Source organism: Epinephelus moara, chromosome 20 (genome assembly GCF_006386435.1).
Source record: "Epinephelus moara isolate mb chromosome 20, YSFRI_EMoa_1.0, whole genome shotgun sequence".
NCBI lineage: Eukaryota > Metazoa > Chordata > Actinopteri > Perciformes > Serranidae > Epinephelus > Epinephelus moara.
The window spans coordinates 32,109,072-32,123,239 of NC_065525.1; the positions used below are offsets into that span (position 1 = coordinate 32,109,072).

Consider the following 14,168-nt stretch of genomic DNA (forward strand, 5'->3'; position numbering starts at 1 on the left):
AACCCTGACAAGCTTCCTGGAGCTCGACATCAATGTAAATGAGGTCTGAGGGAACAAATTGTTTGTCTGGCCCTGTTTCGGCTCTTTGTCCTAGTCAATATGCCAGCGTGACCTGCAGGGCTCCACACTCCTTCTCTCACTGCCTTCAAAGTTTCCTCATGAACTCACCGGCTGATCCGCCTCCCCACATTCTTCCTCATTGCTATTTTTCCTGTTCCATTTTTACATCTCATAATAAATCACCTCTTTTTTTCATCCCTTTTCCCTCTCATCTTATCTCCTCTCATCTGCTATTATCCAATAATTAAATACCCTCTCCTTTCCTCACTTCTCAGCTGTCTTTCTCTACATATGTCCTCTTCAAACTCCACTTCCTTCTCTTCCTTCCATCTTTTCCTTGAAAAAATGTAAAGTTGGAGAAAAGGTTGTAAAAACTCATTAAGTATTGAATGGAAAATGGAAGCTGTGATGAAAAGGCGCCGTTTTTACACACACAAACAGAACCCTCCCCTCTTTAGATCACGTCTCTTTATGAGAGTATCACTTCGGAGGAAGAAGTGTCCTGGTAAGTGATCACGACTTGAGAAAATGAGTTTTTTTCCTTCCAATAAAACATCAATTTACTGTGTAGGTGTAATACACCAGGGGTCCCTGATGGTGCTCTTGAACATAACCCTCCAGGAGTGTGTAGGAGTCAAAAATCTAAACTGCATCATTAACACCAAACATAAAAAAAATGTTTTATCTGTTCCTCCTTGTCCTTAAAGATCATTGTTGATGCAATAGTAGCCGTCGTGTGATTCGGAGCCACCGATGATTAAAAGTGCTTGTGAGGATTTTGAGACTGCAGATGAATTGAAAGATGAAAGGGAGAGGTGTCCATCCACAGCATCTGATCAAATGCTCCTCTCCCTTAAGCAGCCCGCAGCATCCTTTGAGAAGGCAGCAAGAGGCCAGCCAAGGACAGCAGAGATGGCCATTAGTTACAGAACTGACAGCACAGTGACAGAAAATTTTAACTGGTGGCAAAGCACCCTAACAAGCTTAGAGGGGCTTGAAAGGAGAAGATAATGAGCTGAAAATAAAAGAAATACAAACGCTACCTCCCCATTCATCTCATAGGAGCAGTTCAGCAATTCAGTCAATAAGCACACATCTAAGGCCAAAACAGAAGGGGATGTTCACAGATGTTATGTCCAATTATTTCACAGAGGGGCTATCAGCTCTGAGGAAGTCTTTACAGTCCTGGGCCCTGTTTCCCTAAGAGCATCTTTATGCTAAGAACCATAAAGCCCTTGTTATGAACCCTCTTATATTTGCGTGGTATTTTGTAAAAGCATCGTAAATAAAGTCAAGTTCCTCCTGCTCACTTATCTTTCAGATGGAGGAGCGACATGATGTGTTTAAAGCATTTATGTTTTGTTTACATCATTCAAGCATTTAGCCTACGCGTCTATCAAGATCACTGTGATACTCACTGTATATAAAGTGTTGTTTTATGAAACAGGAGTGAAGATCTTTAAACAATAAATAAATCAATAGGCCTATGGGCTAAGAAAAGGAAAATGGAAATTGCAAGCGATAAGAACTTCTCTAACCTGCTTTTCAAGGATATACTTCAAAATAAATATATTTTTAAAATAAAATCGTTGGTTTGTTCAAATGTCCATGAATTGTGTACAGTATGATTACATCTGTGAATCTCCACTGCCATTTTCTTCTTCATCAGTTATGCAAAAGCACTAGGAGCAATGATATCCAGCACAACCTTCACAGTGATTAATACTCTTTGATGGACAGAGGTGTAAGCCATTGGATTTTGGCAACACCAGCTTAATATACTGTAAATGTATTACATCTGTATTTTACAGTTCATCCTTGAAGTAAAGAGGTTTTTGCTCACATATGCCGAAACCTATGCTTTTAATATTCTCTTAATTTTATCTTGTAGATGTGCGACTTCTCCTGATCTTTTTTGTTTTCTCTTTTAATATCTCTTCTTTTATTGTGATGCTTTTAGTCGCCTGTTTTTTTTTTTTTTTAAATTATCCACACAATTTGAAGCTCAATTTGGGCCTAAGTGCAACGTCTGGCAACTGATTTGTTTGAAGTACACCAGGTTCACTTTCATACACCTCCACCCAGTAACACATATCATATTAACAGCAGCAAGCTGGAAGCTCTGATTGTTGACTTTAAGTTAGGCTACATGATGCACCCAGTGATTCAAAGTTCTCTACAGAAGAAGAAGATGAAGAAGAAGATGTACTTTATTAATCCCGTGGGGAAATTCAAGGAGCTATACATGCATTAAATGGAGAGATATCAGAGTGAGGGAGTTGCCTTGGACAGTTGGCAGTTTAGGGTTCAGTGCCTTGCTCATGTGCACCTCGGCTGTGCCCAGGAGGCGAACTGGCACCTCTCCAGCTACCAGCCCACGCTCCATGCTTGGTCCATACGGGGACTTGAACCAGTGACCCTCAAGTCCTCGTATGGACTGAGCTACTGCCGCCCTCAAAGTTAAAGTGAAAGCCAACCCAGGATTAACTCTCATTTTGGAACGAGCTTTGTCCGCTTGCCGTTTCGCCTCGCTATATATGCCTCTTTTCGGCGCTGTGTCTGCAATTTTTATAGCTTCCTCTTGAATGCAAGCTGCTTGCGGCCTGGCATCTAGTTGCTACCTGATTTTAAAAAGTAACTAAATGCCCAAACTACTTTTTTCAGCTGAAAACCAATGTATGTGGTCACTCAGTAGTGTTGTGTATTGATGCAGGTCCAAATCTTGACAATTCAATGCAAAGTATTTGAATTCTATAGATTGAGTTATTGCAATTGAATTGTCTTGTTGGCGGATAGGATAGCAGCTCCCCCCTCCACTCCTCCAAGCAGCACTAAGGAGTGACTGGTGCCTCTTTTCAACAGTCATGGGCTGGCTTGGCTTGGTTTGAGCCGTCAGCCCAGCACAGCAGGGATTTGCATTTCCATGTCGACAGAACTACCTTCTTGAAGGTGTGTCTTAAAGTGATGACGGCTTGTCTTGAAGGTGAGCTGTTTGCAGAGGTGCAGTAAGAGCCTGTTGTCTGCAGCTCTTCATCAACATCTCACTGTGGCTGTTTCTGCTTTCGCTCTCCTAGACTTGCCTTTATTGAAGAGAAGCTGCTAACAAAGTCCCACTAATTCAGTGATAAACGCATTTCATTTCCTATAGATTCTTCACAATAAAAGTCCCTCATTATTTTGTTATGGATAAACGTATATTGTGAAGCTCCAAAATTAAGGAAATGTTGAGTTTTCGTAGCCTGAGTGTCAGACTGAAGCTCTCAGAACCTTCAGTCTGACATCGCCTCCATTGAAGGCGATTTACAAGGGGGAGGGAAGTAGAGATCAACGACTCACCCAGAATCTGACGTCATTAGTATGCATGCCTCAGGGGTGCCAAAAACAAGCGAGCATTGCCCGTTTAAAATGTCTCCATCGTCGTGCACACCCAGCTGCATTGCCGTTAAATCCAGTTTAGCAGCTTCCTTAATTTGGTCCTCCATTAATGCGAGTAGTGGCGAAATACCTCGATAGCATCGTTAATGTGGTCTGTAGGATCTGTAGCAGTCGCCATTGTTGCTATCCTCACCAGTTACCCACCGGCGTACAGCTTGACATCAGCGTGGCGCTGATTGGCTAATCGCTAGACCCGCCCGCACCCCCGGCGTTCATTGGTCCATCCATCGTTTGGACGAGATAAATCGCAAATTCATTGCAGTATGCCAGACCAGAGATGCAAGCCTACTCAGTTGAGTGGGTGGGGTCTATGGTCTGGAACCAGGCTAGAGTTTTCGAGCAGCAGCTTCACACATCATGAAACAGTAGAGAAACTAAACTCCAAACCACAGAGATTCAGTTAGAAGCTGCAAAAGTACTGAGAGGTGAACACACAGAGACTTAAAAGCATCTTTCTCTTTGGTCTTCTGCAGACAGAGGTGAGTAGAGTCTCACAACACACACGCACACGGGAGAAGAGGGGTTGTTGGGGGTTGGCTGCAGTCAGCGAGACGTCACAGCTACCCGCTTGAGGGCAGGTGGCCGGCTTTTTCACTTACTCCAGAGAACGTCCATCTCTGTCACGGCTTGGCGTGGCATGGCGCGTCTAAACTGATGATGGAAACCAAATTGGCGCGGCGCGGCTTTACTCTGTGCAGCCAGGATTGACAATGGAAAAAGGGTATGGGTGTGTCTTCGCTCCCCCTCGCAGCCCTGCCATGTTGATACTTTTTTCACAGTGTAGAGCCATTTTCTTAAATTTCCAGGTCAGGAGCACCTCAGCTAAACCTCTGGGGTGCATTTACTCTTTATAAAGTCCCAATCTCACCTGCACTGTGCCCAGGGACATCCCGAAGAGACGTGAAAAAAAAAAGAAAACAAGAAGATACAGGCAAAGGGCAGAGTCTCTGAAGAAAAATACACCACCACACACTTCTAGTGGGTTAGGGTTATGATTGAGAGGGATTTTTATAGGACAATCCTCCATAGTATATCTTTAAATCGTACCGTACACTATGGACAACAAAGGTTAAAAAGCATTTCTATTTGGTCTTAAATCCTGTTTTCAGAAATGCATGTACATTTTTTTACAGGTGGATACACTCTTAGAAAACAGTCTTAAAACCTCTTAAATCTATACTGGGAGATAAGGCCTGGAGCAAAACACTGGGTCAGCTGTGTTTCTCTGCACTAAGTGAATGTTATGAGGAAAATAAATTTACCTGCAGCATACAGCCAAATGAAACGGGAAACAAACTCACGGCCAAATAGTACAGCGGCTACAACTTCAACATGTGTCTGTTTTACCACATCAGAGGAATTCATTTACAGGTAGGGTATCAATCACGCAAAAATAATGACCTCTCTCTATATCTGGCATTTGAGCACTTGTAGGTTATAAAAAACATCAGAGGCTTTCACAGACAGCTTTAGTTTTTACTCTGAAACACCCTAATAGGTATAGCAGCACATTTTTACTCTGATTTCTCCAAGACAGAGAAGAAAATGGACGTCCATTTTGCTGAAAAATAAACCTAATATACCAGTGTTCGCCCATCTCTCACCCGAGCCATATAAGGAATGATGCTAGCCCGAGGCTACCACATTGTCTATGCGACATGTTCAGGGCACACATTACATGGCTGGCCCTGCGTACATTTATATCCGCGACTGAAGTGTATGTGCCCTGGCGCAGCTGTGTCCTGCATAATTCATGATGTGTCAGAGTTCTTCACTAGCTGGTGTCTGTCTGTCAGCAATGCGTGTCCCCTGTCCCTCCCCATCCATTCCCCCTGAATGGTAATGACAAGCCACCAACCGCACACACACACAGTCCCAAAAAGATGATAACAAAAACTGAAAACACATTAACACGCATCCACATGCTCGTACAATTACAGATAGACAGAAAGAAATGTACATAAAATACTACACCACAGCACACCCATGTACAGCAATCCAAAATGGGGAAGCAGGTTGATAATATGCAAACTGTTAGCATCCTCTCATACGTAAGTGTGTGCTCATAGGTGTGCGTGTGTCTATCCACACTGCCTTGAAGAGCTCCTGTTCGGTGTCTTATGACAGGCCGTCAGTTTGCCGCTGCAGCAGCAGAAGTGGTGGAGTCCCCGGGGAGGCCTCTAAAAGCTCACAGGGTTCTGGGGGTGGGGAGCCCAGACTTAGTGAAAGCTTTTCCATGTTCATCCACCCAGCTCCGCTTCTCCTCCTCCTGCTGCACCGACTCCGCCGGCATCATCCCGCATCCAAATGCAGAGAAAACTCACTAACCCCTGCCCTCCCACCGCCCATCTCTCCCTCCTTGCATTTCCCATTCCACCGCTGCATCTGTCAGTTTTTCCCCAACATCTCTGTATCTTCCTTTCCACTTCACCTCCTCTCACCCCCCTGGTCGTTACCTCTCTTCCCTCTCCCTCCACAAATTTTTGCATCTGTCAGTCTCCTCGTACATCTCCATCTCTTCCCCCCAAACCCTCGTTCTCATCCCCCTCCTCCCCACTAGTAGAGCAGCATATCCAACAGTACATTAACCTCCATACATCTCTGTGAGCTTCTCCAGTAGACACTTCCCTCTCTGGGAGCTCCTGTCATACTGTGAGGAGACAATAAGACGGACTCCCCCTTTCACACTGAATGACTGGTGAAGTCTCTAAACGGTGCCAGAGGCTTTAGCCCCGTAGCATGGGGCCCTGGCGGTGGTCCTGGACTATAAAACCTAAAATGAAAAAAATAAATAAATAAAAAAAAGAGGATGGTAGCTGTCACGGCGCTGACTCGGACAAGTTGGGAGGGAGTCGGATTGTGGGAGGGAGGAGAGAGGTAGACATGCACACTGAAGCAGCAGCTGCAGTGACAAACATCTTGTCGCCTGAGGCATGAGGAGCGTGCGAGAGATTCGGCGTGCATGCGAGCGCTTGTTTGTGTTCGCATCCCCGAACCTCGAATTCTAATCAGCCTCAATGATGAGCGTAGACGAGCCTAGAAACAAACTGATCCCTGAGCCACCACCGAGCTTTCATCCCCTGATTCCTCTCATGATGTGATTAACAAATAGACAACAGTATTTATGGAGAAAATTGTTTGCAAGCAGTTGTCTTTTATCAGTCACATTTAATGGAGTAAAGAATTAAAGGTCTGGTTCACCAAAATCACAAAAAAATATATTTTCTCATATGACACTGTAGCTAGGAGATAGTTAGCTTAGCTAGCATAGAGACTGAAAGTAGCTTGCATAACTCTGTCCAAAGGTTACAAAAATGTCCTCCTAGCACCTGTAAATCCAGCCCTGTCTCTGTCTATTTCTAACACACCTGTCTTCCTTCAGTCTCGTTAGTCCTTTCCTGTTCCCAGAGTCTTTCCTTCACACCTGTTCTGTATTAGTCTTGTTTGCTCCAACCTAGTGTTCCCAACCACACCCTTGTTGTGAGCCAATCCCCATTTCCCTCCTTTTTAGTTTTGGTTTTTCTGTCATTTGGACTTTCTGTTACCTGCCTGCTCTGGGTGTTTTTTTATCAGCTTTATTAAAGCTCGCTTTTTGTTTAACCTCAAACCTGCCTGCTGCTCTGCATTTGGGTCCTTCCTGAACTGATACTTCACACGTTGTATCTAAACATAATCCAGTCAGGGATTATGTGGCCACAGCAACGTAATTAAGAAAGCAGTTTAGTAACATAGAAATGTAATTTATAGGCGCCAGGGCTGGGAGATCTCACTAATTAACATGTAACATGTATCATGCTTTTTAAAGCAAGGTGTCTTCACTGGTACAGGCACAAAGGCTCAACTCCCCCTAAAGCCACTACTTATCCTTTTTACATTTTGTTTTTTTGTATAAAGATACAAGACATGATGTGTTAATGTAGTGAACATGTTGGTGAAGATTCTCAGTCATCCAGGTCATGGTAATCTTAAGTGCTGTATCGTAGGCAGCTGGACTTGAGTTTCTTGAAGACGTTTCACCTCTCATCCAAGAGGCTTCTTCAGTTGTGATGACTGTAATCCTGGCGGTTGTTGCAAAGTATGTCTCTATGTCAGTTGTAAAGAACTGAAGAAGCCTCTTGGATGAGAGGTGAAATGTAAAGCAAGTCCAGTTGCCTACGATACAGCACTTAAGATTAATATAGTGAACTTCAGAGCTGCTTGTTGGTATGTCTTTTTTCTTACATAGGAAAGGAGCCAGGCTAGCTGTTTCCCTCTGCTTTAAGTCTTTATGCTAAGCTAAGCTAACTGTCTCCTGGCTGTAGCTGCATATTCATGGCATCATGAAATTGACTATTTTTTTAACATTCTACCTTTGCAGTGAATTTGGAAACAATGTTTTCAAGGATTTACTGCATTGTTGGACTATTTCTGCTTCTCTGAATATTCAAGCTGTATGATTGCCCATGAATGTAGAGTACATTTGTATATACAAGTGAGTGGTGCAGGTTTAAATGGATTTTTTCAATGCTTTGAGCACCATAAATAAAGTTAAATTAACCTGTATTAAACTGGGGTGAAGGCAGAAATCTCAAAGATGGATATCTTAAAAAACCTGGACAAATAAAACCAAAAGAATTTGCATGACTAGATACCATTACCATTTCCTTTTGGGGGGGGAATTTTAATTAAAGATATCAAATAGATTTAAAAACTTTTTAGATCTGACAGAAATGCTGATGCCCTGATGGATGGATAGGCAATCAGTGTCCACAAAAAACGCATTTGTGTCCTTGTGACTATTCCCATGTGTAGCTACAACTGAAATCTCTTCTTAATTGACTCGTCTGTGTGTCAGATTGACCCTGAGGAAGACGGGCTTGCAATCGACACGTGTTGGTCCCGTTCTTTGTTTTCCGAGTAGACACTTTAATAAAAAGCTTTTTGAATCCAGCGCTTTAACGAAGCAATGTGCTTTGACTTTCTAGGGAATTTGTTCCCTTTTTTTTGTGGACAGAGATATCCATTATTTAAGAACAAAAACCTACCTCAAACCTAACCTTGATATGATTGATCTGATGAAAATAGAAGTGTGAAAAAAAAAAATTAAAAGCTTACTCTACAACAAAGACATGTTTGCTACAAAACTTACTCATTTGTAGAGCTTTTGAGATAGCGACTGATGAATAGAATCACCTTGGACAAAGCCAGCGTGCATTTTGTAAGATTTCTCCTTTGAAGGACTATTCTGTGGATGTGTTATGAGACGCAGGACACTCACAAAAGAAAGTAGAGTGAAAGAGGGAGACAAAGAGAGAGAGGCGGGGATCTAAAACACTATAGAAGGTAATGAAATGTGTGATTGCCTGGACCGTGCCATTACTAAGGGACGAGGTCCTCAGAACCCTCTCTGCTGCAAAATGGGGAGGATAAGTCATTATGGTTAGGTGTGTTAACACATTCTTGGTATCTCCACACACACACACACACACACACACACACACACACACACTCCCCTTGCCTCAGCATCTCATAGCAGCACCATGAGGAAATTCATTTACTTTAAGACAGGCAGTAAAAAGGACGCCTCGTAAAAAAAAAAAGGTCCTTTATGTGCAATCAATACCTGAACCAATGAGCAAGCAGAGAGACTCAGTTTGCTTCACTCAAACAAAAAAAAAGCGCACACACACTGAGTGAGAAACCTGTCATGACTTGACTTTCTATTAGCCCGGCCGCTTGTCTCCTCAAGGACACTCCAAGAAAAGGTTGAAACGGGTTATGAGAAAGGTGTCGCTGCTATAGATTAGACACACGGTGCGTCAACAGCCAGGATTACAGTCTTTCTTGGTTACCTTAAATCACCAGCACTGCAGGGGGAAAACACACTGAATAGAATCCAAAGCCCTGAGTCTTATCGCAACGTCGTGTTTGACATATTTCCATGCATGAGAGCAAGCGGTGATATGGTCTTTGCTATAAACACAGGCTGACTTAATACTCGGTTAAGCTATCGTGCCCTATCGGATATTGTGCATCAGGAGTTTGTGCGGTTGTAATTTGGATGTGGCATGGAGCCTATGAGGAGGAATGCCACGCTGATTAATACGGGCTGTGATACGGGGTAATTCCCATACTGCTGCAACTGCAGTTCAAATCCTTCATCGGGCCATTGGAAGAGGTACAAGCTCATTATTCACCATGGAGCGCAGACCCACACAGTCAGACGCACCCACGGACACACACAAACACACACACACACACACACACACACACACACAGTGAAATATAGCACTGGAAACATCGCAGCGTTTACAGATCAGCTGTTTTGTCGGGGTCAAAGCGAAGACAGCACCACAAAGTAAGAATTATCGCTGCCTTTTTAAACAAGAGCCCAGATATGCCAAGATAACTAAAGCAACAACTTTGATCTTAAGTAGCTTTCTACGGTAATCTCCCCTCCTGTTTCCTTTCTGTCCTTTTTCCTGTTAGATCTCAGGAAAATAAAACACCCCCTCACTTTACGTCACCTCTTCTTTCTGCTTATCGTCCCTTCATGCGCATTCAGTCAAAAGTCTTCCTCGAGCTATTTTTGAAGACAGAAATGTAGGAGTGGAACTGAAATGAACTCTTACCTGTCTCGCATCTCTTTCCAGTAAATCCTTGCTGGCAAACGCAGTTGTTAGGTGAAACGCAGGTTCCCCCGTTCTGGCACAATCCGTCACACATAGCTAGAGGTAGACCAGAGGAGAAGAGCCATTACTCACAAAGATTAACGAGCATTAACTATGTAATTAGACCAGCAGCAGCATATGTATTTGCATACAGAATATGAGCTAATTTGGTGATGTGATTCATTACGGGGCTCTCACGATATTATTTCCAGTGATTAATGCATCCCACCAAGGTTAATTCAAAAATGTTCATTATCCATGGGTAGACTGTTAGTTAATGTGTCCCCAAAACACAGAGAAGTCATTGAAGTTGACAGAATGCAATGGAAACAAATGAAATATATACACAAATTATACCCCGCTTCCTCGGAATAAAGAGTAAGAAAAACAAAAGAGGCTCCGTTCAGTACAAAGAGCACCACACAATGCCTCATATTCTGTTAAAGGGCCACTACAACACATTAGTATGGACTTCCACAGGGTTGGGGGACGCATACAAACAGAAATTGAAGCAAAAAAAGGCTGAGATATTCTGACTTTAATTCACCTCTTTGGATCTTATGACATAGAGAACTAAATAATTTTAGGCTCTGACCTGTTGACTGGGAAAAAGAAGCAATTTCACATCACCTTGGGCTTTATTAAATTATGAGCCAGAGAATTTATTATTATAAAACTGTTTTCGCAGGGTGTGTAGGCGCCATTTGCGTCTCTCAGCTGCCATAGTTTGGAATCTGTTTTTAAAAATGAATAAATAACCAAAAATAAGAAACTAATTTCACTTGTATTGCCTTAAAATGGATCGTTTGAGCTGAGCAAAGCCTCCCTGGGTAGATAAAGATACACAGCCAGTTATTATTGCACATTTTGAGTGGTTGCATGTGTGTGCGTTCGTGAAAACCTGATACAGTATCACATAGCTAAACTTATCATCATCCTCTGTGATTTAACACAGTGTGTTACAGTATGAGGGCATTTTGCCAAGCTGTCTTATTTAAGTGCCCCCCAGCCTGTACAAATAATGTCCATGATTGTGGGTGTTTTTTCCAGTAACGAATGAATTCAAACATGTTAGACTGAAATCCCTAATCTCTTCCTTTTGTTTAGCTGTGTTTTAAACACCCCTTGGTTGCCTATTACAAATTAACATCTAAGTCAATTCATTCCTTTATTTTCTGTTAAGTTTTCACAAATGACGAATGATAATTAGACCTCTGCTCTCTGTCCATGGTGCTGAATTATGCGCTTAAAATAGATACAATGAAATGCGTTTTTTCTGCTCTCTAAAAAATAAGTCTCTTATTAATTCTGAACATTAAATATTGTGAATATTACAGATAGCTGTATGTCTGTTTAAACAGTCTGCAATATCATAGAGGGTCCTTGACGTCATGTTACATTGCTATACCATGGCTTTTGCTGAAACAATACCCTTGTGTGTGGTGCTTTCCATAATGAGTAAACTGATGTGTATGTACAGTATATAATCAGTGCCTAATCAAAGGATTAGTATGGACTTACATAGGGCACACACACACACAGACGCACTTATTAAACCTGGGTCACATCACAGAGGGTTTTTCAACACCATAATGCGGTTTATATGTAGGTGATATGCGGCTGGGAACCTCCACACATCAGCTGTACTGTAAAGGCCAGAGGATTATAAGCTTTGGAACTTGATTTGTGACTCTGCCTGGACACCCTGAGTATTTTATGTTATTAATTTATCTTCTATTTTTTCAAAACAGATTACAGTGTAATAAACATGATGCTCAACCACAGACTGTATATAAAGATGGATGTATAAGGAGAAATGGATACAGCATTTGAGGCTGGGCCCCGTTCATTCCTATAAAAGCTGCTTAGTGGCACGTGAAGTCAAAAACTTCTCAGGTGTAAAATTACCTGGATTTTCCGCATAGTTGGGCCCAAACAGCAAGCACACTAGAGACTTCCATTGGCCAAGTGGCTTATTTCCGGTCTAGCTCTCTGCTAACTTGAATGGTGATAAAATGATTTAATCCTGCAACTCTTTTGGACTTTTAAAATCATATCAAACCAAATGGATCAAATCCAAATGGTAAATCATTAGTCATGTCTCAGGGGGTCATATCCGCTGATTTACAGACATCTCTTTCTCAATGTAAGTCTATGTGAAAAAGTTTTTTTGGGCCACGTGGAATTATGTGATGGACTCAGAAGATGTAATGTCACTGTTTGGCCACTATGAAAATTGGCTTCAAAGCCTGGAGCGTGGGTAGCTTGAACTTGTTACTGAGGCTCCACTTCCCAATCACTAGTGTGCAAACTCTGACTCCAAATGACTTCAACAGGACAAAAGATGGCAGCAGGATATTTTGGCTTCATTTTTGTACAGTGGGAGACGTGTTGTCCATCTTTGTATACAGCCATTGTGCTCAATGCAAATTGTACGTATTGTAAAAGTGAAGGTGGTCTGTTGGTGTTGGGTATGAAACCCATATTACACACACATTGCCTTATGAAAAACAACCGACCAGCCAAAACATTAAAACCACTGGCTGGTGAAGTGAATAACACTGATCATCTTGTTACAATGCAGTGTTCTGCTGGGAAACTTTTGGTCCTGGCATTCATGTAAATGCCACTTGACATGCACCACCCAGCCAAACACAGCTGCAGACCACGTATCGCCTCTCATGGGAAAGACCCTCTCTGATGGCAGCAGCCCCCCCCATCAGGGTAAATGGCTCAAGGCGCCAACCTGGCATCCAAATTCCCCAGACAGCAATCTGATCCAGCATCCGTGGGAGGTGCTGATACCCCAGAGGTACCACTGATCCACAGTGGGGCCTCTTTGGACCGGACTTGGCTGTAATATGTCAAGACATGAACACAGGACCTCTGGGGGGTGTCCTGTGGTGTCTGGCACCAGGGCGTTGGCAGCAGATCCTTTGAGACTTGTCACTTGTGAGGTGGGGTACTGGCAGGTCCCACAGATGCTCGATCAGATTGGGATCTGGGGAGTTTAGAGGCCAGGTTGACGTCTTCAGCTTTTTGCTCCCTTGTGCCATTCCTGAGCAGTTTTAGTGGTGTGGCATGGTGCATTTTCTAGGTGGTCACTGCCATTGGCCAGTGCTGTTGCCATGGGGGGTGTGCTTGGTATTAACAGTGTTTGGGTGAGTGGTGCGTGTCGAATCGCATCTACATGAATGCCAGGATTGATACGTTCTTCTGGATGTTTGATTGTAAATGCTAAAGGCTGTGTTTCTGGAAAGGAACTTTTGTTGTTGCAGATTTTATTTGGAAAGATTTGTAAATGAAATGTAAAAAAGATTGTTCGTTTCTGGTATTTTTAGTCCACATGCATTGGGCACTTATATGTACTTGATACAATAACATAACTGACATGGTGTTGCTTACCTTTGCAGACCGTCCCGTTGCCAGTATAGCCCGGCTTACAGGAGCAGCTGTGGCCTCCGACCATGTTAAAACACAGGGCGTTTTCATCGCAGTTGTGGAGCCCGCTGAGGCACTCGTCATGCTCTGAGGAAAAAAAAACACACACACAACAGACATCAACGAAAACAAGCTCTCTATTGTCACATACATTTGGAACAATGTGGCAGTGAAACTTGTTTCCACTGTAGTTGCATCCACAGTTCAAAAACTCATTACATTCACATCTGCACATGACCACTATCAAGAAAATAACACTTGATTAAAGAAAACTGAATGTTTATTTTCCTTGTAAAAATGAGGAATGATCGCACCCAGCTGGTAATTTGTTTTACTTTCCATTAAGAAAAAGCGATTTGTGACTCAGTCTTGGATTAAATGACTTGATAGTTAGACAGCTGTGAGTCTGGTAATAAGACATCAGTGACAAACAGCCGACTGGAGGACGAGCCATTTCTCTATCTCCCACCGTGATCTGTCACAAAAAATTGTTTCAGATGTTTTGCTGTAATTTGTTGTTGTTTTTTGGCACAATATGGGGGGATGGAACAATCTCAAAGATGAATCTGAGTTTTATCACTA

At 42.7% G+C, this 14,168-nt stretch overlaps 1 protein-coding gene across 1 annotated transcript in view; it reads right to left on the reverse strand.

Moving 5' to 3' along the window:
• nell2a (neural EGFL like 2a) overlaps window positions 1-14,168 on the reverse strand; it is a 126,088-nt gene that overhangs the window by 30,664 nt on the left and 81,256 nt on the right. Inside the window, exons 14-15 of the mRNA XM_050074007.1 lie at window positions 13,551-13,673; window positions 10,107-10,202 (exon numbers count right to left, since the gene is read on the reverse strand). Of these exons, the coding sequence (XP_049929964.1) occupies window positions 10,107-10,202; window positions 13,551-13,673 (219 nt within the window). The remainder of the gene's footprint in view (window positions 1-10,106; window positions 10,203-13,550; window positions 13,674-14,168) is intronic.